The sequence below is a fragment of the Carassius gibelio genome, chromosome B3 (assembly GCF_023724105.1).
Source record: "Carassius gibelio isolate Cgi1373 ecotype wild population from Czech Republic chromosome B3, carGib1.2-hapl.c, whole genome shotgun sequence".
Lineage (NCBI taxonomy): Eukaryota > Metazoa > Chordata > Actinopteri > Cypriniformes > Cyprinidae > Carassius > Carassius gibelio.
The window spans coordinates 26902084-26929978 of record NC_068398.1 but is presented as its reverse complement, the minus strand read 5'-3'; the positions used below and the strand labels follow the sequence as shown (position 1 = coordinate 26929978).

The 27895-nt window shown below is 36.2% G+C and overlaps 1 protein-coding gene across 1 annotated transcript; it reads right to left on the bottom strand.

The window, feature by feature from the left end:
* Window positions 1–9: 9 nt before the first annotated feature.
* Window positions 10–27895, bottom strand: csf2rb (colony stimulating factor 2 receptor subunit beta). The gene is made up of 14 exons (XM_052552722.1): window positions 27848–27895; window positions 16330–16508; window positions 14371–14503; window positions 14109–14290; window positions 13858–14015; window positions 11263–11410; window positions 11046–11169; window positions 10810–10961; window positions 10582–10709; window positions 10312–10486; window positions 4526–4625; window positions 3178–3247; window positions 2805–2902; window positions 10–2274 (listed from the first exon to the last, which is right to left on the bottom strand). Exons 2-14 carry the CDS (start codon window positions 16430–16432, stop codon window positions 1848–1850), a joined length of 1998 nt encoding a protein of 665 aa, XP_052408682.1. The 5' UTR covers window positions 16433–16508; window positions 27848–27895; the 3' UTR covers window positions 10–1847.

Below are 27895 nucleotides of genomic sequence, written 5' to 3'. Positions count from 1 at the left end.
GAGGCCCTCTTGAGCTTCAGCTAAATCTTTATTACAATGTCACACAAGCATAAAAATAAACTCTTGGTAAATTCTCCTAAACCAGAGACAGCTATAAGACTTTTTTTTTATTTTTTTGGTTGTGCATGCACAAGACCAACCTGAAACTTTTTTTGCTTCATCACATAGAATTGTAATTCTGCATAAGTAAGTGTAAGTGTATATATACATAAGAATTTTTTTTTTTTTTTTTTTTTTTGCAAACAAGACTAGTACCGGCTAGGTTTCGTCATGATTGTGACCCAGTGTTGGCTCAGTTTCTGTACCCAGGGTCTGACCAGTGTCTGACCGGTGTATCGTTTTGGTTGGTGTGATTGTGGCCCAGTGCTGGTGGTGTTGGCCCAGTTTCAGTACCCAGACTTGGGCCAGTACCAGCTAAGTGTTTCGATTCTTGTCGGCGTGATTGTGGCCCAGTTTAGACTTGGGCCAGTGTATTTGGGCAGATTCTGGGGCGTCATCCACCCCTTGTCCATCCTGAGTCTGGCAACCGCAGCCGGGCCGAGTTATTTCTTCCGGTCTTCTAGATCTGGGCCATTATTGGGCCAAACCGTTTTGGCTACCTAGAACATTTATTATCACATTATTTACATTGCGTGTTTGTGGATTCAGTCATCTTTTGAAACTCACTGATGGATGACCCGTCACGATTTATGCGTGAATATGTTTTCTAAGCAGGTTTTGCGCACAAACACCTGCGTACACAGTTAGTGCATGAGGCTGCCAATGTCTGTCAAGCTAAATTAAGTGCAAAAATTTTGAAGAAGAAAGGACATTCAATGCAGCAATATGTAAGGCACTGTGGAAAAAACATAATATCTTTTAGACCTAATGCGTTATTTGCTTTCCAAGGTTTGCACTGGGGAAAGAAGAAACATTTTTACGTTCATTTAAAGCAACAGTGCCATCTGTTGGTGAGACTGTCACAGCATGACAGCTGCAACTCAAAAAGTCCCACCGAAGCCCCAATGTGTCTTTCACACCTTTTCATTATGAGCATGCGAAACATTCATCCGTCGCTAGACATAAAGTTACAGTTTATCTAAAGTTTATCGATTCATTCATAACACTGATTCAATTAGAATCGAAACAAGCCTGCGGCCCAATGTGTATACCATCCATCCTAAATTCTGTGTCATATTATTAATTTTCAATACTATGTAGGACAGACAGGCTTGATAGTATGCACATCGAGACGCAGGGAAAGTGTCCAGCTGAATGGGCCGAATCACTGGCTCACTTGATTCATTCAAGGAACGAAACACGTTTTGCTATCCACATTTGTATAAAATGAAAAGCACATTTGTGTGCGCGCATGTAGGCCTACTGATATTCAGAAAATTACATTGCTTGAGCAATGAATATAAAAACATAAAAACTCATACATGGGTAATTTTTCTTTAATTGCTTGAAATATAAGGTTATTTTACCTTTGTTCTAATAGGCTTCATTGCACAGTGAATGCTTTTGGACTCGTTTTTGTTTGGTTTTTGCAAGGTCGCCGACTCAATAATATCAGCTTGCCTGTCATCTCTTAAAATTCTAATGAAGGAAAAATCATATCTTTTCTGTTATCATAATTCTTTTGAAAGAAATTCAAAAGTTGCGACTGAACTGTTCCAATGCACGAAAAAGGACAAAAACGCGCTTCCGCTTGTGATTGGCCAATCGCCGTTATTTGTGAATTATCTTCAGTAGATAATTTTAACATTTTGTTTCATGATATGTTTTAGGCCTACATAATATACATTATTAATCCAAAGGGGACGGTAGAGGGGCTCGGTTTTACTGAGGGGATGCTTTTTGTCTGACTAGCCTGTGATGACACTTGGCATCATGAAGTAGCCGGATGGATGAGGGAGGACTATACAACCCTGATCTGGGCTGGGGGTGTATGCTGGGGGTTCATCTGAAGGGTTATCGGTCGGGCTGTCGATGGGGTCTGTGTTTCGAGTTGCTGGCATGGTGTTGGGAGGAGTTACAACGCAGTCTTCATTTTCTGGAGCAACACTCTCAGACTTTTCCAACATGCATGTGTGATGTCTGTCCATAGAGCCGTCAGGTAATTTGTCCTGGGTGCAGGATTCCTCGCAGCACAGAATATAAGGCCCGCTGAAGTTCATGCCTGATTTGTCGCTGCACATGCTTTCCCCCACATAGCCGTGCAAGTGGTTTGATCCACCTGACAGTGCCATTTTAACATCTTCACTGTGCAACCGAAGCGGCTCCCAAGAGACACTGTAACAAAGTTAAGTGGAAAAGAAAAACATTGTCATACATAGAGATTTAAGATACACACGCATGAAACTGAACTCACTTCCATAATGTGACTTACAGTAAGTTTGAGGGTTTGAAAAGAAAAGGGGCATTAGGTGACAGGTTTCATTTCCATTTTAGAGAAGTGTTACTATTATTAACTACAACTAAAAGCAAAACTAAAACTAACAATGCTTTTCAGTAATAGTTGTGAAATATGTTTCTAAAAAAAAAAAACTAAATAAGAATTATGAAATAAAATATACAGATATTTTGCGCATTAATCGAAATCCTGAAATTACTAAAACTAAAGCTGAAAGAAAATAGTTTTACGTTAATAATTAGAATAAAAAAAATTCAAACCACATAAAATCACACAAAGATGTCTGTCTAAAACTTTAACTAAAATGAGAATTGAAAATATAAATATAAAAGCTAATCTGAAATATTGATATTTATAAAGACAATTAATATTTTTATTGCAAAATGTTGTAATTTGATTCAGAGCTTACCTGCTTGTGCAAAGACTGGCGTTGTCTGCAGCCAGTAGTACACAGATGGAGGTTGTCTCTTTCTCAATCTGGAGATCCGGCCATCCACCGGGAGTCTTCTTGAAGAGAGAAAGATAGAAAAAACAATTATGTAATACATATAACTAGGTGTAATTTGGAAGAGTGGATTACTTGTTATAGAACTTAGACTAAAAAGGCTTATCTGCCATCATTTTAGCTTTTGTGAATTAGAAAAATTAAAATGGGATACCTTTTGACAAAGGTAGGCTATTGAAATAAAAACAAACTGAAAAACATTATATCAGTATTGTACATCAAACTGCAGTTTCACCTTAAATATTTACTGTTCTGAGATCAGTTAGTAAAGACTCACCTTTACCATCCCCTCCAGCACTTTGCTCTTTATGGGTGATGGAATCGATCTTTTCCAAATCTTGACCCTTCTATAACAAACAGAATTACACACATGAATAAACAAACACAAACAAAAACATAAAACACGAGTGAATGTTCCTGTAAGCCTACAAAAATACCAGTGTAATGAGATGAGACTGGTTTCAAGAGAACGTATAAATTGATTAAATATATATTTTGATTTCAATGCATGGCTCGCAAAATCGCTAGCCCGACATCCCGGTCTTATCGCGTTTTCCACTCGGGCTACCAAAATGCATCGAGGCCCCAGCCGGGCTGTCTTGAACAGTGACATACAATCCCTTGTTGATTTGCGTTGTTCGCTAGCTTATTCGGGTAAAATGGATCATAGTTTATCGTTTACACGTGTTTCTATGTCTTGCCGATTTAAACAAGTGCTTTAAACCATTCACGCGCACTCATTCAAAGCGCGCACAGAGCAAGAAAATAAGCGTACACAGAATTGATTCCTCTTTCGCACATCAGTCGTATTTAGTGAATCGTTATATCCCTATATAATATATATAGCTATATGTGTGTATATATATATATATATATATATGTATATATATATATATATATATATATATATATATATATATATATATATATATATATATATATATATATATATATATTTGCTCAGCTGCAAAATGATCCGTTATGTTACTCAAAATGTGACATAATAATGCAATATTATCCGAGCCAGGGGCTTTGTGATCCGTTGCACCCCTGCTCTTGACTTGTTGTTTGAAGAAAAAAGCAATCACCGATGTTTTTAATCAGGCTGATTTGTCTGAATTAAAGTTCTACCAGAAAGACTCGCGAGATAGAGGAATGTACGAAGCATACATTTATTGGCAGCTCAGCGAGCACAATTATAAATTTCTTTGGCGGAAGGCCCCGTCCATGGTTCGTAATCCGAGGGTAGCGAATCTGCATTTCCTGCCTGAAGACGAAGGCAGGGGCGCAGCAGACCCCCCTGGAAGGTAAGGACAGGACCATCCTGGTGGTGGTGGGGAGGGTGGAGGTTGTTGTCGCGTTGGCATCTGCGAACTCAAACATGTGTAAGTACGATCTTTTATACAGGAGTATAAAGACGTGATTGGATAATGATGAAGGTAATTAATGACGAAGTGATTGAGTCTCCCTGGCAGAACTTAGGCTAAAGCTTCCATTTCAGCTGATGTCTTTTTTTTTCCATTATTCGGGCTACTTAGCCTACATTGATTTTGTGAGCCCTGCAATGTATGCCATTTTGGATGAATGCACAAATGCATGAATGTAAATGTATAGTGGGTTTTCACCTGTGTAAGACTGGTAGTCCGTTGTACAAGGAGACGAGAAAAAGCACGCCCACAAACACAGCAGTCAAAATGTAGATTACATGGCTGATGGACGATGGAACTACAAACACACAAAAGAGTTTTTCTTATGCATCAGGTATCCAGTACTGTCCTGTGGGTATCAACTACTCTTGCCCTAAGCATAAATAATTTTACATAGATAATTCCAGATATTTTCCTTTTCTCACATCTTTGCTATTAAAAGAAGCTTGTGATTTATACACATAAAGTTGGTTACTTTCATGCAAAAAAGACAGAAGGGCTTGCAATCACAGGACACAGTAGGACATTTTTTCATTTTATCTTTATAGCATTTTATATTTAGTTCTGAAATACTGTTAGGCAAGTTTATCTATATAGCACATTTAGTAGTACACAATGGTAATAAAGTAAAAAAAAAAATAATAATAATAATAATAAAAAATAAACACAAAAACACCACAGGGAATAAAGTTTTTTTTTTTTGGAAATGATTGAAATATTTATTTAAAATTGCAGATTGCATAAAATACAGTGCAATACATAAAATACAGTGCAGTCAGTTGGGACATCGCACAGTGCTCATTCAATAAATGCACAGCTAAACAGATGAGTTTGAGTCTGGATCTGTGACGAATGTTTTAACACATCTGATCTCTTCTGGGAGCTGATTCCAACTGCAGGTGGCAAAATAGCTAAAAGCAGATTCCCCTTGTTTTGTGTGAACAATTGGTATTTCTAACTCGATCCTAGTGATCCGAGAGGTCTGTAGGGTATTTATTCAGTGAGAATATCTACAGTGTATTTAGGTCCTATGCCACTGAATGATTTATAAACGAATAAAAGTACTTTAAAATCAATTCTAAATGTAACTGGAAGCCAATGAAAGGACCTGAGGACTGGTGTGATATGCTCTGGATGAGCTGCAGCTGTCTAATGGTCTTCTTGGGAAGGCCGGTGAGGAGACCATTATAACAGTCCACCCTGGTGGTGATAAAGGCATGAACAAGTTTCTCCAATATTGACTGGAAGCAAAACATCTAATTCTTGCAATGCTTTTGAGATGATTGTATGCTGATTTAGTTACTGCTTTGAAATGACTACTGAAACTTAGGTCTGTCTCCAGAATCACCAAAATTCTAGACTTGATTTGTAGTTGTTTGACCCCTAGAGTCAAGTTATGCATTCACCAGTGGTGGACGAAGTACACAAATCAAGTACTTGAGTAAAAGTACAAGTACGTATAGTAAAACAACTTTACTCCAGTAAAAGTAAATTTTATTTTTTATGTAAATTAAAAAAAATAAAGTAAATTAAAAAATTTTTTTTAGCAATTTTATACAGGCTACTTAATTTAAATGTATATTAGCAAAAATTGTGGCTGTAGTCATTTGGTCATAAGGCTAGGTAAATCTGGGTATCATCAGCATAGCTGTGATTGGTAATTTTGTTATTTCTCATAATTTGACTTTGTGGGAGCATATACTGACTAAACAAGAGCGGTACAAGAATCGAGCCTTGTGGGACTCCACATGACCTGGACATCCACTTATGCTCTCCTAGGCTCACATAATAACCTCTAGCTTCTAAGTATGACCTGAACCATTTGAGTACCATCCCAAAAAGCTCAGTTTTCCAGTCTCTCTAGAAGTATATTATGATCTACAGTGTCAAACGCAGCACTAGGCAAGTGCAGAAGAGAGCTCAAGCCCCTGCCCTTTTTCAAAATTATTCAGAAGTGCCCCTCTCAGACAAATAGCAATGATATTGTGGTCAATTAAAAAAAATGCATTTGAATTATAATTAACATGGAAATTAGTACAAAACAGTAATTAATCACTCAAAAGTTAGAAAATTCCTGTTTATTTTTACATATCTGTCAGTCTGAGGCATTGCTATGAGTTACATGCGTTTGGCTCGACTGACTGATATTCTGCAGTCTGTTTGGAAACCTTCTTTCAGTCAGTGCCTATTGGGTCGCCGGAAGGAAAAACAATAAAATTAAACAATATTTTAAACTTTATTTCATCAGTAATCATGGCTAGTGTGTTGGTTTAATTATTTTAGAATATTACAAGACTGTCGCAGGATTGCACTCGCACTCTGTTCATCTTACTGACACATTTAAGCTGATGTGTGATCTCTCCTTAGTATTCCTGGCCAGTAATGCTAAAGTGAAGTAGTTTTTACTTTTCTGTAGTTTTTCAATGGCTCTCAATCAAACCAAGTGTCCAAAACAATAATTTAAATTATTGTTTGTAGTATATAAAATAATCATAAAATTACCTATAGGAAAAAATAATAGATTACAAATGATTGATTATTGTCAAAGTAAAAGATAAGACAATAATCACATTAAAACATACATACATCAGATTATTGTATTTGACAGTGCCTCTGGTATGGCAAAATGTTAGCCTATACATAATACTTTTAAAGCTCTTTTTGAAAATCTTAGTTTACATACATTTCTTCATATGCTATGTCATGCCATAGCATCAATAAACTAGCATCTAACAATCTACGAAAGTGTGTTTTTTTTTTTTTTTTTGTAATTATGGTTCTGTAACAAAGGCTGTTGTGTAATTTGCCCCGACTAAGCATTTTAAGAATTTAGGGGAAGCATTTAAATAATCCTGTGAATGTGATTAAAGAATGCAGAATCAAATTGTTAATCAAATGTAATTGTGAATCAAATTGTTCTGAATTTGCAAAAATCATTCTTGAATTGAATGGAAAACCTATGAATTATTAATCAAATCAATTCGCAGATCCACAGCCCTAATCATTACTAAAATAAATGCTGTTCTTTTTTTTTTCTTTTTTTCTTTTTTTTACTTTTTATTTATCAAATAATCACAGATGAAAAGATATTACAGGTATCCAACATTGATAATAAATTAGCATGCTTAAAATGTATTTTAAAGTAAAGCCTATTCAAAATGTGATCAAATAAATGCAGGCTTGATGACCATAGGTGAATCTAAAATTGTAATGTATTCAAACTTTTGACCTATCTTTTTTTTTTTTCTTTTTTTTTTTTTTTTTATATGTCCCATATTTTACATTTGAGTCCTTGCCCCTGAGGAACTCTCTGCACATTCCTGCACAGCACTCGGACCAGCACTGATTTTTTGCCAGAAACACAATTTAAGTGAATATAATTTATTATCTTAATGAGTGCTGTCTCTGTGCTGTGATGCAGTCGGAAACCAGATTGAAAATTGTCCAGGTATCCATTTGAGTTTAAGTATTTGATCAGCTGATTAAAAACTACATCTTTTTATAATCTTGCCTATAAAAGGAAGCGCTGATAATTGGTCAGTTGCTCATAATGGTGTTATCAGGATTGCTCTTTTTCAGGAGGGGCTTAACAACTGCAGTTTTCAGGGAGTTTGGAAATGTCATTCACCACTTGTAAGAGATCTGCTTCTTAGCAGTTAAGCACACTTTTGAAAAAAGATGTGGAAAAAGTGTCAAGGTTGCAGGTTGATGATTTTAGGTGATGCACTATTTCTTCCAAAATTTTGCTATCAGTTGCTTCAAAACTAGACATAGTATCTTCTTTTTGATATTAACCTATGCATAATTTGAGGATGTGCTAATCACCTACTTGATAATAATCAGAAAAGAAGGAAAAAAATTCATTGCTGTCAGAGAACATTTCACTGTGGGTTTTTCAGTCTCTCAACAGTGGCAAAAAGAGTACGAGTGTTATTTAAGTTACTGTTTATAAGGTTTGGGAAGAAATTCTGTCTAGCTCTGGCTAGTTTCACATTAAAAGCATGAAGGCTGTCTTTATAGATGCTACACTGTAAAAAAAGAAAAGTTGACTTATCTTAAAATTACAAGGTAGTTTGCTGCACAGCTTTTTTGAGTTTACTCAACTTTTAAACAAATTAGTTCACTTAACTCAATTCACTGAGTAAGATCACATGTCTCCCAACTTAAGATCTTTTGTTCAGCTGATTGAGTTTTTTATAGTTAAAAATCCTTTTGTTATGTAACTTCAACTTTTTATGTTATTTTCACTTGACTTAATATAGTACATTCAGTTGACTAAAAATGTGTTTTTAAACAGCACCACAAGGTAAAAAAAACAAAAAAAAAAAACAAAAAAAAAAACTACTACATGCTTGATATTTTGGTCATTCTTAAAAAAGTAATTAAATGAGTAGGCAGTATAAAAAAAAAATAATAATAAAAAAAATAAAAACATTCTAACTGCTAACTCATTCAACCGGTCCTAAATATTTTAAATGTTCTATGTTTAAAATTTTTTTGGGACTTTAGCCTATTCATCGTATCCACCACAGTAAGGGTGAGGCTCCTTTGTCTGTTCGGTGTTGGCGCGGTTCATTGCAAATGCGCCAATTTCATGGTCATTACAGTGCGCATGCTCCAACCTCCAAGCCAACTTGTAAGCTTGTTAACTTGAATGTACAAATGGAATTTACAATCAATTCTAGGTTGGTCCAACAATTGTTGAACCAACGTTTTTTCACTAGTTATTCCAACATTTTTGCATTTAATTGTCCAGTTAACTAATATATAATCATTAGTCTAACTTTTTGTGAGTTGGATTTTTTACAGTGTATAGCGAATTTCAAGTTTCGTCTTCCGCCACATCCGCTCGGCTTTTCTGCATTGTCTTTTCATAGTCTGAACTGCTGTTGATCTTCTCCCAACTGATTTCTGTCTGCCAGTCGACTTGCTGATTTTTACATGAGTCATATTTCATTAATATTAAAGGAATCAAGGAGAATATCAATAGATCCTGCAGAAATGCTTGGTATTAAAGATAGAGCCTCCATAAATAGCACACTAGTGTTCTTGTTAATGCATCTCTTTCTGACAGAGACAGATCTCTTGATTCAGTGGTAGCAGAGATCAATATATCAAAGAAAATACAGAAGTGGTCAGTGCTATGTCCTTAACAACAATGGATGAAATGTTTAGACCCCTCCTAAGGAGTATCCAGTGTATGTCCATGATCTTGTGTGGGTCCATGCACATGCTGAATCAGGTCAAATGCATTTATAACAGTAGTTTTGATTTCGGCATTATCTATGTGAATGCAAAATTCCCCTTTTTTGTAGTATTATTCCAGTCTCAAAAAGTTTTTAGTTTTAGTGTTTGTAGAAAAAAATGTGTTGTTTGTGCAATGTGCTGATCTGAACAGGAAAAATCTGAGAAAAGTATAGAAATAGGGAGCAAAGTGCAGAGCAGTAAGCTGGAACGTCTGATCAGAAGCGAAGCTGGAAGCCAATCCAAACTCTGAATGGAGAAAAATGTTAGCACACTCTGTGAGTAGGCTGTACATCTGAATGAATCAATGAATGAATACTTACCAATATACCATTTGTTAACATTAGAGTATTGCATTAGCTACCATGAACTAACAATGAAAAATACTTTTAATATATCTATTAATATAAGGTTAAAATCAAAAGTTGTTATAATTGCACTGTAACAAGGACACCTTAAAATAAAGTGTAACTCAAATTTATTGTTTATTAAAATAAAGCATTAACTGATGCATTAACTGACTAATAGAATCTTATTTTGAAATGTCACCAGGCAAACACGCAGTGTGAATTTTCCATATCTGATTGTATCTCAATGTGATCTCTTTTCTTTTCTTTAATGAATTAAGTAGTTTAGTAATTAATTTCTACTTTAAATTACAAGGACAAAATTAAGAAATGAATTATTTAAAACACCATTTTAATAAGATAGGATCCGCACATCTGAAATCAAGGGTTTACCTGGCTTAAATTTGAACACTGCTGGTTGTGACCATTCAGATGACTCCACGATTAAATCCTCATCAGGTTCAGGCAGTAATCTGATCTGGGCCTGGTATTCAGTTGAAGGATCTCGATCCGTAAAGTAAAGTTCATAATTGTTCTGCTCTTTTGAAAGGTTATAAATGTTTGAGGCCTACAAGAGAAAGTGAAATCATGTATGCGATCAGTCACAGCTACAATGAATCATTTAATAAATTCAACAAAGACGCTGAAAGATAACTAACTCACCTTGCTGGATGAGATTTTTAGCTGGATGGAGTATTCAATATCTTCGGACACAACTGGTTCAGACCAGGTCAGTATTAAAACGCCATCACCTTCCTTCACATGGATCTGGTCAGGTTGTGAAAGTTTAACTTGAAGAGAAGAAGAATGAACATTAGTGTTCCTCCCAAACTCCAGATGGCAGCGCTGGCATGCAAGACTCTGCTAAAAATAACATAAAAAATAACTCACTGTGGTTTCGAGTAAGGAACGTCCTTGTATAGTACACTGGTCTTAGCTCCACTGTCAACAGGTAAGGGTCAGGGGTTTTTACTGAACACATGAACTCAGAAAGCTCAGCTTTCCTCGACTCCAGCTGAGGATATTCACAGCAAAGAGAAAGCCTGAGGGAGAGAAAGATTTGTCAGTGTACAGGATGTGACATCACGCTTTTATTCACGTAAGATTGTGATGGATGGAGAGCTCACTTATCACTTCTATTACTGCACCAGAGATGATAAGACATAAACTGATAATATTCTGTCTTCATTTGCCAGGTACACGTCACAGTTGTTTCTCCCGCTATCATGCACTGCAGGTTAAAGGGTCCATCTACAAGAGGTCATGAGCTTCAGGCATTTGCAGTATAAAAATGAAAGTCTTTTCTGTTTTTGACTATTAGCAAAATATAAGGAATATTAATACCATTGTGGGTCTTCCAGGACACCAGGGGGCTCCAGTCACTCCAGAGTCCAACTGGACCTCGCGCCCTCACTCTGGCTTGATAATGGTAACCAGATAACAGTGACTTCTTGTCAATCATATACTCAGAACCATTGATGTTATCCACAGTCTGTTTCAGTAAATGAGAACGAGAAAACAGATTCTTTCACAAACAAAAGAAGTGTGGCCGAAATCATGTACTCTGAGTACTTCTCTTGACTAAGTAATTACGTAGCAACTGTTAAAAAATAGATGCTCTAGGAATGTATGTAGTATGCAATGTTGGACTAGTTACTCAAAGAATGTAATGTATTACTCATTACTAGTTACTCCTTTCAAAAGTAATATTGTTACTTTACTTATAACTTATTCTTGTCAAGGGCTCAGGATATTGCATTCTGGCCCATTGCAAATGTTGGATGGCAACATAATCACTAATATACATCTGAGTCAGAGGAAAGTTTGCTAGAGAAGGGCCTTGTAAAAAACTAAATGGAACACATTCCGGCCTGTCCCAACACCCACAGATTCGATCTTTGCACTTGACCACTTGTCTGCTTACAATGACGTATTTCCTATATTTGACCCAAGTGTTCAAGTGGGCGTGAAGACTGCAAGCCTGTGGAGAACTATTGATTATCCGATGGGAAACACAACATACTGTAAAAATGCAAGTCTTTACAGAGCTTTATTTTACAGAACTTTAAGACTCATCCACGCCCTCCTAAAATGGCTCGTTTAAACACGCCCCAACATCTATGTCACAATGTGGGAAGATTTGCATAACTCCACCCAAATGTTCACACAAAAAAGGTGTCAATTTATTGCAGCTGCCACCACCAACACCCCCATTGTTGTGAAGGCGTTGTGTGTTTCATTTCAAAAGTGAAAATATTGTTTTGCCTTCCAAAAGAGAACACAACTAGAAATCAGTGGTTAAGTTGTATTTACAACCCTTTGCCAGAACAATTCAACCCAAATATATAGATGTGTGCAACGCATTTTATGGAGGATTGTTTCCTGATACTGGGAATAGACTACAATGCCTGTGTCTGTTCTGACTCACAGTCTGTAAGTACGTTTACATATTTAAAGACTTTGCCACTGACGATTCAAACGCGAGTTTTAAGCAGTGTTGAGTAGCGGCTGTTGTTTGTTGTTTCTCCGATCACAAATGCAGACATGGTTTTATGTTTACACAGTGTGATCTGATGCGATGCAACACAATGCAACACGTAAAAAGACAGTATAAGTCATCATAATCCATGATAATGTCACCACCGGATGCAACAATTGCCTCATTTGTAATGGGTTTCATTGGTTTTGTGTCGTCATGCCGGGACAGGGGATCACAGTATGGGAAGAGGGTTTAACATTTCCGTCACACGCTTGAGGCATTCGGCTAATCACAACACACTTGGATAGCTGGCCAATCAGCATACACCTCTATTTTTTTTGTGCAAAATAAGTTGTTTTTTTTGTTTTTTTACTTAAACCACATAAACTCATTTGATTACACCAAACACACAAAATAATTTTCTTTTAGCAACATCATGTGACCCCTTTAACACCGATTCATTCATGAACAAAAATTGTTAAATGTCTATGTGAGCGAGTCATTGAATCAGTCACTCAACCGATTCGTTCAAAACACTGATTCACTCAGTAAATGCTGCTGTGTGTTGCATCATGTGGTCAATTCAGTAATATTGTCAATTTTTCTTTAAGTAACTATTCAATATTAACACCTTGTTAACTGAACTGTTGTGTAAAACAAAAAAATTGCAGACATACTATCAATGTTACTTTTAGTCAATTCATCACACCAGAAGATGAAATGTGTGCATAAATATTAAAAGAAGGTGGTCACTTGAATATGTGTGAGGCTTTCTGTGTCAGATATTTCAGTTTACATAAACAGTCTAACTAGTAATTGTCCCCCTGTTTCCCGCATTACAAAAAAGAATGATATCAGCATGCATGTGCAAGCGCGCATTAATCGGTAAACAAACAATGCTCTGCCAACCTGTCAACTATATACATTGGTAAATGCACAGCATCAGTCTTTCATGTGGAGGCTTTATCTTAGGTGGGAATCGTGTGAAGTCTGAGGTTTTGATGATGTGTCATTACAATGGCAGATCGTGATGTTTGAAATTACAGTGAAACACAGCTGCTTCTGCACAGACAATGATCTAGACAGGATATCCACAAGATACTCTATCAGATAATATTTGAGTGTATCAGAACTCTAATTCCATACAGGCTTGGAGTCTATACCGGCATTATACTCATTTAAAACAATTAAAAATATAAAATATATCTAATAGGATACACTGTTTTTAAAAAGTTTGTTTAAGAGTTGGCAAGATTTTTAAGGCTTTTTTCTTCTTTTTGGAGATTTTCTATATCAATCAGTACAACTTTAGAAAAAAACTTTCAATTGAATTAAGTCAGCTGAACCTAAGGGTGCATATTTTTTAAATATATATAATTACTAATATGCATTTGGGGTAGATGAAGCACAATGATTATAATTTTTTATTTGTTTAATTTTTTTTCTGACAGTGTACTCACAGTCCAGTCATGCATGTGTCCGCTGGATGTATACTGAAGCTGGTACACAAGAGTTCCTGTGATATTTGAGGAAACAGGATACGGGCTTCTCCAGGACAGCAGACGTCCTCCGTCATCACTCACCCTCTCTGTTAAATTAGTTGGGGCCCAAACCTTTCCTGAAATCACACACACACACAGAAAGGTGAAAGGCTTTTCCATGACAGAGATGCTTTAGAAGGTAAATGCACGTGCACAAAACACACACTCACCATGCTGAGCAACTTTGAGAGTTGTGGCTCTGTGCACACAGGGTACTTTGAAGTAAAGAGTGTGATTTGTTTTTAACGAAAACCTCTCAGTGTTATAGCGGCACACGTGGGAGATCTTCCCATTGGGTAAAAGCACACCGGGTACATTTGAGACGCAAAGTGTTTCAACAGTTATATCAAATCTACAGAGAGGGAGAGAGAGGGAAAAATGATTTTCCCTGTTGTAGAATTCCTTTCATTATATGTTTTTTTTTTCACCTACTCCTCATTTCTGTCCCAGAAATACAATTCATGTGTGTTTTTTTGTGGATGAACTTGTGGATCGACCTCCCAAGTGCACTGTACATAGCTCATGTAGTCATTCTGGCACGCCAAGGAATCCAGCACTGCAGATTCTGAAACAAGAGTTCAAAGGTCAGCATTAAGTGTAATTACATAAGTTCATGTCTGAGATGCACAGATTTGATATGCATTACAACATAAGAGTCACTTAATTGCCACTGCATTTTTGCTTTCAGGCGAATAATACTTAACACAGGTTTAATTAGTGTAGTAATACAGGCTTAAATAGTGGCACAGATCGGGGTTATTGTAGTTAACAAACTAAAATTAAAACTATAAAAACACATTTTTGTTTCTTGAAACTGTCACGTCCGGGATACAAGGATTCACGGAGAGAGAACCAATTGCGAGTACGTCTTTATTAAGGGGTAATCCAAAGAGAATAAACAGTCCAGGCATGAGTCTAAATCAAAACATCAATCCAAACATGAACACAGGGCAAGGGCACGAACTGACAGACATGAATTAAACAAGGACTCCGTGACACATACTAAGACAGACCGGGTTAAATACACAAGCAGAGACAAATGCTAATAAGAAATTGATAGAGTGTAATGATTGGTAACTAGTGACAGCTGGGTGCAATAATTAAGCAGAGAACGTGAGGAATGTGGTACATAAAGTGACAGACACCGTGGGGAAGGAGGACATCTAGTGGATTCCCAGGGAACACAACCCAGACACTGTGACAGAAACAAAATAAATGTTAACTAAAATAAATTAAGATATATATTTTGTTTATTTCAGCTAGTTGCCAGGGCAACAATTTTAATTTTAATTTAGTTTACTGTGATGTATTAAAATAACTAAAATAAAATAAATAAAAATGAATAAAACCTTTGTAGAAAAAAAAAACAAAAACAAAAAAAAAACAGAAACAACAAAAAATGGCAACAAAAAAAAAAAAACTAAAACTGGAAATATATAGATATAATATATTCATACAAATTGTAATAGTATATGAATAATGCTAAAAAACAATTCACAGATATTCTTTAGGAGACCTATAAAATTTTATCAACATCAGCTTGAGTTTTTTTATTTGCAATTTATATGGCTATGAAATGTATATTTTAGGTTCTGTAACTGTCTTAAAACCGTTTTTCACCATTTTAGTATTTGAAATAGTTTTGCAGTGTAATTCAATTTCCATGATTTTTTGTCATTTTTTTTAAAATAAATAAACTTAATAATTTAAATTTAAATATTAAGTCATTATTATTTTTTTAGCTCTTGTTTAGTGTATGATATCACAAGACATGCCAGTTTCCCAAAAGTATTTTATGTGAACTATTGCTCATTAAAAAATCCAATGCATGAATACAGTACGTGTATTGGCATATCATATAAATGTATTATACACCTGCACACACACACAAAGTCTGAGAAATTATGATTTGTCCATTTATTTATCTTTTAAGTCTATTTATCCCCCCAAATGTTTGGCCACAGGCAGGAACTTCCAGTGACTTATTAGACTGACAAAGCTCTGTGTGACATACGTTTTGGAATGCTAAACTTAAAGTTTTTATTTTTTCATTATTATTATTAGATTCTGCAAAGCTCTCAAGATTAGTTAGAAGTGAACTTCTAAAATCAGATCTCTAGAGCTACTTTATACTGACCAATCAAAGCCACATCCTGAATTACAAGTGTCTGCAAAGGAAAATCTCTATTGACGTTTAGTTCGATCTAAGATAAGGATTTATTTTGGCTGGGATAATAACATTTATATGTATGAGTCCAGAACAGAGGCCCCAAGAAGATTAGAGAAAATACTGATAAGGGTCTATCTGCTGGGCACAGGCCTGAACTAAACAGGTTGTATAAAAAATAAGCGAATGCAATAATATCTGAGAGTGTTATCTTTCTCTCTCACCTTTCCCAGGCTTGACTTCATGACGAGGACACTGGTCATCACTGATGTTTTCCCTGACCAGCAGAGCGAATCCAACCACATGCAGAATCCACGTGGAGAACATTGTAGCTGATCTTATTCAAGACCAGAGGCACAGCGCTTTTCACAGCAGGTGATTCTTCTGGTTACTTTCAAGATATCTGAATATTTAGAAACAAGTTCTGATGGTTAGAACCACTCGATTTAAAGACACAGTTCACCCAAAAATGATTTTTTTTTACCCTCATGCCATGACATTTGGGCAGCGTCTGAAGAATGTTAACCTTACTAACGGTTAAGAATATCTTACTGTAGCTCTTTATCTTTCAATGCCGTCTGAATATTCTCAGTCCTTGCATGGGCACATGGAAACAATTATGAACATGAAGCCAAATGCTTGTTCACAAACTTCTTCAAAATTTATTGTTACATCCATTCATTATATAGTTGCATTGCAAGGGGTGGAGTAGAGATTTATCCAATAAGAACTGTACACTACATCGTAAAGGAATGTCTAGCAAACAGTTTTCTTTTCTGCTACCTCTAGAACCCTATGATGAAGATCAAATCTGTGCGTCATATAAAATGTGAATATGGCCAGGAAGTCCTGACCATATTAGGAGCATATCTGGCAGAAGGATACCTCAACTCTGAGCAAAAGGAAGGACCGCACTCAATAACCTGGGTGTAAACACTGAGAGAGAGAGGAGAGAGAGCACAGAAGGACGGAGGGAAAAGCACAAGGGGAGAGAGCACAGAGAGCATATCCTGGCAGAGAGCATGACACAATCTAACACTAACTTTAAAAAACACTGAGCTGTTCTTAAAACAAAAATATAGTGATACAGTACTGAAACAACGCAGCTGTCAGAGTTTTATTTTAGGTGAACTATTAGTTCAAGGACAAACGTGACTCAAGATATCAAGCTGTTATAAAAGCAAACTCCAACACATACTGGAAGTCTAAAAAACACATCATGGACATGCTTCTGAGAATTCTCAAACACACTTCCTTTTTCCTCTCACACATTTATTCTAACAAAAGCACATGGGCCTATATTTTTCCCCTAATGAAAAAAAAAATACATAAATAAAATTGGTCACTGAAAGCCTTTGCATGATGGAAACTTAGCAAACTTTAAGTAATTTTTGTGCCACCAAATACAATTGTACAAATATTTTCCTGAGCGCTTCTCCCGTCTACCATTGCTCTGACAAACAGATTGTTTCGTCTCAACCTCAAATCATTGGTTGCATCTATAGTAAGATGTGGTTTAACATTACAAACTTCACTTGAAAAGTATTAGTTATTTTAAAATGTCCCAAATCATCTACAAATTAAAGAAACATTGTATATATTATATTGCTTACTATTTGTGACAAAAGCATGGTGACCTCCTAATCCATCTTTCAATGAAGACTCAGAATCCATCTTTTAATGAATGGAGCACTTCCAGGAAGAGGTGAACATCTTAAAAACTGCTGTAGATCTTCATACAGTGTGTCTTGTATATAAACCGGCTCGTTGGGGTGAACCTGACCATCTACCCGTAACCCACTAACGGAGCTATGTAGCGTAATAACAGACGTAGTACTTTATGTCGCACTAAGTTACACGCAACTGCCAGGAAACTGTGAAGAAAGGGATTTCCCTGAGCTTAAAAGAGGGTGAGGGCTGTTTGGGGAAAGAGATGAAGTCACACAGGGAACACATCCTGTTGAAAATTGACTTTAAACTGTTTAGTTTGTAAAAGTTAGTTCAGTGTCTTATGTATTTTTATGTTGTTTTTAAGTTCATGCTTTCATTTAGAGGTTGCATGTTGTACAGTAGGTGTGCTATATTTAGTTGCGGTGAAGTACACACATACATGGTAGGTGAATGGACTCACTGAAACGGGCAGGACAAACAATAACAGGTTTTACCTCACACCTTGTTTCTACAGTGACATAAACTGTGTTTTCTCTATGACAAATCTTGGTTGTCTTGACTTGCGCATGCACTCAACTGCATCGCAAAATACATTTTTCTGGAAATATACTTATTTGTATTTGTTCTTGCTTTGAGCGCAATAGTTATTTTTATGCTTAAAAGCATGGGTCTTAAAGCATACAGTAATCTTGAGCACTAAACTGTGTAATTTCTCTTAGAATCTTTCAGATTAAAAAATCTTCGGAGTATAATTGTCTTTATCCTTTTTGGTTTCAAATGATCTGTTAATAATCTGTGTATTGGCCAACCCGGAGAGTTTCTCTTTTCATAAGAATCCCAAACCAGATGTTTCCTACTATAAAATGGTCTACGATTTGGTTTACTTCTCCAGTTTCCAAAACCAATCTTCTGCTTTCACTATTAGGATTATCTCTGATTCATATAAAGATCAGGATAAAGGTTATTTGGAAGTCTGCAGGTACGCTTATAACACATTTGTTTTTTGGAAATTGTGAGATACCATTTCATGATCACTTCATTAAAAGAATTAATTTTCACTTTTTTAAATAATGTATCTTATTGTATTATCAGTGTTGTTTCAGTCCTTGCGAACTCAGTCAATTAGGAGAAATATATAAAAAAGTCACTTAAATTATAATATACTGTATATTAGTGTACAATATTTGTTCTAATAATTCTGTAAACACCAGCAGATTATAGTATTTCGTAGTCTTACTCATTTCATATCATATATATATTTTTTTACTTCAGTAAATGGCTGAATATAATTTAAGTAGCTCAAAGCTTAGTCTGAAAATAATAATAATAAATAAATAAATAAATAAAACTTGAAAAATCTGTGCATTATAGTTTCATACTCCTCTAAATGTATTTATTTGTTTAAAAAAACTCCTTACCTGTATTTCTGTTATCAAGAAAGACTTGGAAACATTCCATTCATCAGTGCTTGGATAAAAGTGAGTCTAAGTTGGTCTGATGCAGTCAATTTCCAATCAGTATGATTTCCTAGACTGTGTTCTCATTACTGAAGTGCATTTGCACTCATGATATCATTTACTTGAACTACCACGAATCCTGAAGTTCCTTTTTTTTTTTCTCAGTTGAGATGACAAGTCAGTGTCGCCTACTTCATCTCTTAAACCAAAAACAAAAACAAAAAAACATTAGTTTATCAGTGAGTTGTTACAATGTTGATGCATCCTCCTAACTGTTTTCCCTGACACATTCCTAATTATTACTTCTACGGTGCTCTGTGGCAAGCTATATGTGTGTGCATCAGTGCTTATTATATTATGGAGGCAATCAAAGGCTCTGAATTATGATTTAAATGACTTCTTAATAACATGCGATTAGTCAACTAATGCTTCAAATGAACGACTGCTAGTCGACCAGAAAAATCTATAGTCGGGGACAGCCCTACTAAACATGAACCAAAAAACTGACTAAGGATTCCTTGATCAAAATACATTTTAATGACAGAGTTTACCTTTTACCTTTACCACATAAACACCACTATATCATGGACAAGGAAAGTCACAGCTCTCAGAAGCATTAAAGAACACTTCTACACATGTATTCACACCAACAAAGATAAATTCACACATAAGCACCCAGATTCATTTTCTAACACACATACAAGGATACACCCAGGAACCTGAAACTCGAAAGAGCTTTTCAGTAAAAGGCAAGAGATCTTGGAAGTGTCAGAAATTTCTCTTTCTCTTCCTCTTTTTTTGTCAGTACATCATGCATGGTTGTTCATGCATGAATTTATCATTTGCTCTTCTATTTGAATTCATAGTTATCAAAGTTATTGAAGTCAAATCTAAGTTATTTTGCCGTTATCTTTAGTTGTAGATGGAAGATTGTTTAAATGTGTTGTCTATTTCTCTTATATTTCCTTTAATAACACACAGTTCCTTGGTAACTTGAGCAACTTGGAGTCCTAAATGAAGGCTAACAAAAAATATTGAAAAGGCTTAGCAGTGCTAGTAATTCTGAAAGACCCGATTGTACTTTTGGCTTTTTTAATTCACAGCATGCCATGGTTTATACTAGGGTTGGGCAAAATAACTTGAACATCCTTTATTATAGGGGTTAGTAACAGTGTATAGGCTAGAGTGAAAAAACAAAAGTTGGCTTATAATTAAATGTAGCAATTATCTTTTTATAATCTTTCTGTTCTCTATATTCTCTAGGTTGTGCACCAGTAAATTGTGTTCAGCTGTGTTAAGGGCAAAACATAGGAGATGTTTAGCAGGTCATCTGCAAAGCTTGCAACATTTCAAAATCCATGGTAGCCCTTTGGGCAGGCATTCTTCATATTTTGGTAGACCTTAAACTTAACTAGCCAAAATAAAAGAGACATTAGCTGAACTTTACAAATCAGCATGATGAAAAAACGTCTCAGGTTACGAATGTAACCATGGCTCTCTGAATAGGGAACGAGACACTGTGTCCTCTAGGGGTCGCTATGGGGAATACCTTGTCGTGACCCGTGTCTGAAGCATACATTGAAAAAACACCAACAAGTTGGCTGGCGACATCCCCTGACGTCACTACTGGTGCAACTATAGATAAATAAGTGCCGGGAAAACACGTTATTAACTTCTTCGTCAAAAAACAAAAGAAACAAAACAAAAACTTCTTCCTCTGATGGCAGGGGGCTAGAGGACGCAGTCTCATTCCCTACTCAGGGAACCATGGTTACATTCAGAACCTGAGATATTTCCTTTCAAGGGAACTTCAAAATGCATCCTGTAGTGGTCGCTATGGGGAACAGTATACCCATACCACCATGCTGAGGGGAGCGCAGGCCAGAATCATGGCGAGCACTACGTACCAACGCTAACATTTCCATGGGAGTTGCCCCTGGGACCTTAGATGGCTGTCTGTGACATTATCTCTTATGGCAAAGCATGGAATCAAGAAAGATTCCTTTAAAGGGATAGGACAAAGATCCTTGCTGTTCTCATGGTACCCTAAAAGAGCAGCTCAAAGATGGAATGGTGCATCCCAAAACAATATTTGAGAGTCATCAACTGAGTGCTCTGGGGGAAAAACAGAGAACTCAATCTCACGGGAGAGGAGAACTCCGAATTCAGGAAGAGAATAGTGCACTAATAGGCAACCCTTTTTTGGTAAGGGGGAGCACTGATAAACTAGTACGAGTACTGCCCACATAGCCCTTTATGTTGAGGGAAGCGATGCTTGAAGTGCATTAATAAAGACACACTGGCTGAGTGGAGCCCATGGAACCAAGGTCTAACCAACTCAAAGAAAGGGAACGAAGCTGAGCGCGTAACCCTTACCATACAGGATTTCTGAAAGTGTGCAGTGTCTTGTGTGCACCCTTTAAAAGTGCTAGAAAGTGTTCAACATGTTTGATGTTGGCATAACTCGTATGCTGAAATTGATTGATGCGTGGAGAAAATGGCCTCTTCCATTCCTTTTCAAACTCTGTATGGAGATCAGACAGAAATGGAAGGCTCACTTGAGCTGGAGGGCTAAGGTCAGAAAAATAATGCTCATTGAGACGACCTCGTGTCACCTTGCTAGCACGCTTCCATGGAAAGTCCAACTTTGCCGTGGCGCAATCCATAACATCCAATAGCTCTACATACACAGAGCGAGAGGATTGAGAAGGCTAAGCCTCAGCTTCTTCTTTCTCTAAAATCTCCTGCTCTTCTTCCCTATCTAAACTCCTCAGCCAGATCCACCTGTGATCCCCACAAGCTCATTCTCCTCCGTGCCTCAGCAGTGGTGGGTCCTGAACCGCGGGAAGCAGATGGCTGCCTCTCCTTCCTCAAAAAGAGAGACAAACGAGAGCGGAGCTTTTACATTGAAAAATTCTCACAATGCATGCAGATTGCCCCCTCAAGGACATTGTGTGCGTGGTCTTCACCCAAATAAACAACGCAAAGATTGCATGTGTCATTGGGTGTCAAATAACGATGACATGGATGCACACACTGTCTAAATGTTTTGCTAGTAGTGGCCATGATAGACGGAGAAAGATCGCTCTTACCACGTTAAGAGGCATGCTTTCAATAGTCAGTGAAGACAAAGAAGAGAATGACATGTTCTCCCGGCACCTATTTATCTATAGTCGCCCTGGTGAAAGAGAACTTCAGTGATTGTGTATTTCCTTCAAATAACAAGTCAAGTCAGTAGGGTTGTAACTAGGGGCTGTCACAATATTAGATTTTTCAAATCATGGTTATTGTGGTCATAAGAATTCGCAATATAGATATATCATGATACCTTGTGATATTCGGTATTGCGATATATCATGGTAATGACTATTCACGATATTGTTATCGTGGGCACTTCTAAATACTGTGAATAATTATATATTACAAATTATTCAGAATTTGGAATGCATTTTAATAATTTTATTCCCATCAACTGATCAAAATGCCCAACACGCTGTATGCTGCTTGAAGGATGCATGTGCGCTCTAATGTAAACAAGCACGTATGTCAAGCACATGGGGGAACACGTGAGAGAAGAGCTGAATGAAAGCACATTCACTATCTGACAGCAGATGACGCTACACTGCAGAAAATGCAGCCGTTATCCTGGAAACCCAATAAATAAACCAGAACTACTTTCTAAAACATATTTAAATATTTTTAAATAGCCATTCAGATTTGTGTATTCGCTATGATGTTCAGCACAGTGCCAAATACTTAAGTATTTAGACTTAATAGGCTATTTATTTTCAAACTTTTTACAACATGCCCTAGATATTGTTTGAAAGTGTTTTAATTCTTTGTTGTTAATTCACACTTTATATTAAGGCTTCATTAACATCTGTTAATTCATTAGTTAACATAAACTGGCAATTAACTGGCTTTTAACTTTATAGATTTTTCTGTATTGCTTTATTGTATTTAAATTGTAATTTATTTTTAAAAGTTATTTAATCTGTTGTACTGCATAAATTGCAATACCGTGATAATACCATATAACGTGATAAAAGCATGAGCAATTAATCACAACAGGAAAATTTGATACCGCCATATCCCTAATGGAAACAGTTTTCAATAAGATGACATTTGTTAAAATTAACGTATTAACTAACATGAATGAACAATGAACAATGCATTTATTACATAGTTTATTAATCTTTGTTAATATTAATAAAAATAGAGTTGTTCATTTGTTCATGTTAGTTCATAGTGCATTATGTTTACATGTTATGTTTACAAACATAAATGTGCGAAATGTGCGAATAGGGCTGAATAGTAAAATAATGGCAAATTACTCTGACAAACAAGGCTCTCCTCTGAGTATCTGAGAGTGCTGTGTCTTCTTCTTTTTTGACAGGGGTCCGTGTTAAGGCACAATACTGCCACCTGGGAGTTCAAACAGGTACTGGTGCTGTAGTATTCACGTGTTGTTATCATAAGAGAACTGTTCATTTTAAATATTGCGGTTATCGCTAATACCCACATGGTCTCACACTAAATTAACACACAATAATGATAGTTGTTGCTTTGCAAATCACGGTTATCATCAATATGTAACGAACAGGACACAGGAGACGAGAGATCCAAGAGCAGTGTGTGTTTAATGGGTAATCCAAAAATCAGAATCAAAACAAGCAGGGGGTCATAAACAAAAATCAGTCCAGAAACAAACAAACAGGAAACAAGAAACTCGAAACAAAAGGAATGCGAGAAAACCAGTTGACGGATGAAAATGACGATGAAAGTGAAGGCACCTGATTGCAATTAACAGGTGTTCAGTTACGGTGATGAAGGGACAAGGCTTTGTGGGAAATGAAGTGCCTGCGGTGAGGTGCCTATGGGGAAGTGAGACCACTAGTGGACACCCGGGGAAACACAGACCAGACACCATGACACAATACCGGTATATTACAATGCCCCTAGAGTTGAAACAATTCACACACCTCATGGTTCGGATCCTATTACTAATTGAATGCACTGAGTGTATGAATACACATTATGAGCTTAATGTTTAAACTGGCAACATGTGCAAATTAAGTCCATTTCAACCATACAAGCAAGTAAGCAATGTGAATCCATCAGGCTGTTGGGCAGGGAAGTGATGCATTTTGGTAGCCTGACTGGAAGATACAATAACCCCGGGACGTCGAGCTAACAATTTTGTGGGTCTGTAAACTTAACAGCCCAGTTGTTTGGTGTTTTAAGGACAGCAATCTTTATGATTAAAGGGGTCAGGAACTGCAATATCCACTTATTATGCTATCAAGAGTTTTACATCAAAAAGCATTATAATTAGGAGTAATAGGCTATTTTCTGTCCTGTTTTTGACCCCCATCATCAGAACGCTCTGTTTGGAAAGTTGTGGTAGACTCGGAAGTAAACGCCTACTGCTATGATTGGCTAGCAGTTTTGCATGTTCGACCATCTATGTCCTTTACAGATGGACACTACTGTGATTTAGGTTAAAAATGCATAAATACTGATATCAAGCAATCTGTTCAACAGACAAAGTGATATTGATCAAGAAAAAACAGTTACTCAAACTTGTGTGTTGCAACATTATTGTTGGATCTGATTTAGTGAGCATAGCGTCGATTTTCAGTTTCAATCTTTCTGAAAATTCCACATGGAATTCTGCCTCGTTGGTGAACAAATCCATGATCAAAAGAAGTGTACAAAAGACAAATCTCTTACTGATGCGGTCTGGAACTAATAAAGTTCATCCACTCTTTCATAATGTTGGGGTGAGAAGAAAGGCAGTGCAAAGATGTTTTTCCACAACTTTAATGTTTGGTTTCTGCAGAGACATGCGATCGCCTCTCTCGTAAACACTACATGTGTGAATCGTTGAGCGGGGCTAAACAGCCAGTGATGTAAAATTGGTGGGCGGGGATAAACAGGCAGCTATGTAGAAGCAGGGATGCTTCTTCTTCTTCTTATTATTAGTTTTATGGCAAATTGCAACCATGACTTATCAGGTGAATAATGCCACCTACTGTATCGGAGTATGCAGCATGGATTATATATCAATTAATCTACTTTCTACTATCTAAATCCTGATATACCCCTGTATCCTTCAGATATTCAACAACATTATCCTGTGCATCTTTTACCCCTTCACTTGTTCTTTCCAAAACACACTCCAGGTTCCAATTTCTTCCTGTCTGACATCTTTAGCTTTAATCTAATCCTTCGCTTCACTATATTTATTATATACAATGCAAAAGTATATGTTTTCTGTGATTTTACATTCCATTCATTCATCTTATGTACTTTTACCTAACAAAAATGACAACATGTTTTATTTAACCCTGTGTGGTCAAACCTCAGCTTGGTTAAAACTGACTCCTCTCTTCTATTCGCAGGTGTGCTTAGTGCTTAGCCACACTATTACATCAAAGAGCTGTCAACTTTTGTTGAGCGATTTTTCTTTTATACCAAAAATCATTAGGATATTGAGTAAAGATTAGGTTCCATGAAGGTATTTTGTAAATGTCCTACCATAAATATATCAACACTTGATTTTTGATAAGGAATTTGTATTGCTAAGAACCTTATTTGGACTACTTTAAAGAAAATTTTTTATATTTCAAATTTTTTTGCACCCTCAGATTCCAGACTTTCAAATAATTGTCTCTTGACCATACATCAGTGGAAAATTATTATTCAGCTTTCAGATCATTATGACTAACAAGAAAGTTCTGAAAATTACAAGATGTTTTTATAGTACAATGACCACTTATATGTCAAAAGATCAAGGGAATTTTCATTTCTCAGTTCGTACACCCTTTAAGAATACGTGTACAATAAAGTGCAAAACTTCATCAGCAAAAAAGAATGATAGGTAAAAAGTGAGTGAAATTGAGTGATAGGGGCCATCAAGAAATAAGAAGGATTGTGTCCAAATAACACTGAACTACTGCAGCAAAATTAACAGCAAACCTCAATATTCACCTTGAAATGAATAAGCAAAAACTGACCACAGAGGCAAAACCAGCATCCATAAAACAGCTGCTGTTATAACAGATACCATTGTCAAACAGCAAAACAGATGGTGTCATGATCATAAAACTTGCAGCCCCAAGATGAACTTCAGCATTTGCTCTTTCCAGACAAATCAGCTGACTTGAATATTATCAAACGACTGTGGGCAGTTTTGGAGTGAAGAGCGAGAAGTAGATTCCACTCTTTAGTGTCTCTAAAGTAACTGGCAGATGTTCTGATAGACTATTTTGGGTTGGAAGCTGAATTAAAGTCGAAGGGTGATCCACCACCTTAATAATGAAGTATTGTTCATATTATTTTGCCTAACCCATGTAGAGGTGAAGAAATTGTAATAACAGAGAAGGATTGCAAAATGTTGCATGCCAGCTTTGACGTCTCATTGCCCACATACTGGACAGTAGATCATGAAAGATTAATTATTCAATGCATGTACTAATCACAAGACTATGGCCACAGAGTACATGATTTCAGCTGATTTAAAACCCTCTTCATTACAAAAAATAGCTCCATCAAGAAATGGTTCATGAAATTTCAACTATTAGAAATTACATTGAATGCTTTTATATGCTTTGAATTGTATGCTTTCTTCCGTTTTGATGGCTGAATGCTTGCATTTGGCTATGATCTGTACATTTAAAGTTTACTCACATTAAAGTGAAATGAAACTGTGATGCTTCCTGACCAGAAGGGACTGGCCATACATGAGATACTGATATCTCTGCCCCCAAAATAGTTTGTATGAACTACTGAGCTCAGGTTGGATAGCAAAAAGTAGTTTCTTAAATATGCATCTTCATGAACAAACTTGCATTTAATCAACATGTTTCAGCAGAGCCTTTCCAAAGAATTATTGTGAGAACTTCCCTGTTACAAACTGTTATTTTAAGTGATCCCCACAAGCATTCATCAGATTTTTTATCGTTAAAGTATGCTGTCAGTCAAAACTTCTGTGTGAATTGCAAGGTGGGAAGTATTGTAAAGATAGATAGATAGATAGATAGACAGATAGACAGATAGATAGATAGATAGATAGATAGATAGATAGATAGATAGATAGATAGATAGATAGATAGATAGATAGATAGATAGAAAGATAGATAGATAGTTAGATAGATAGACAGATAGACAGATAGATAGATAGATAGATAGATAGATAGATAGATAGATAGATAGATAGATAGACAGATAGACAGATAGATAGATAGATAGATAGATAGATAGATAGAAAGATAGATAGATAGTTAGATAGATAGACAGATAGACAGATAGATAGATAGATAGATAGATAGATAGATAGATAGATAGATAGATAGACAGATAGACAGATAGACAGATAGATAGATAGATAGATAGATAGATAGAAAGATAGATAGATAGTTAGATAGATAGACAGATAGACAGATAGATAGATAGATAGATAGATAGATAGATAGATAGATAGATAGACAGATAGATAGATAGATAGATAGATAGATAGATAGATAGACAGATAGACAGATAGATAGATAGATAGATAGATAGATAGATAGATAGATAGATAGATAGATAGATAGATAGAAAGATAGCTCACCAAATGAGGCTCATCGTCCAGTGACCATCACCAGTTCAGGAACAATGA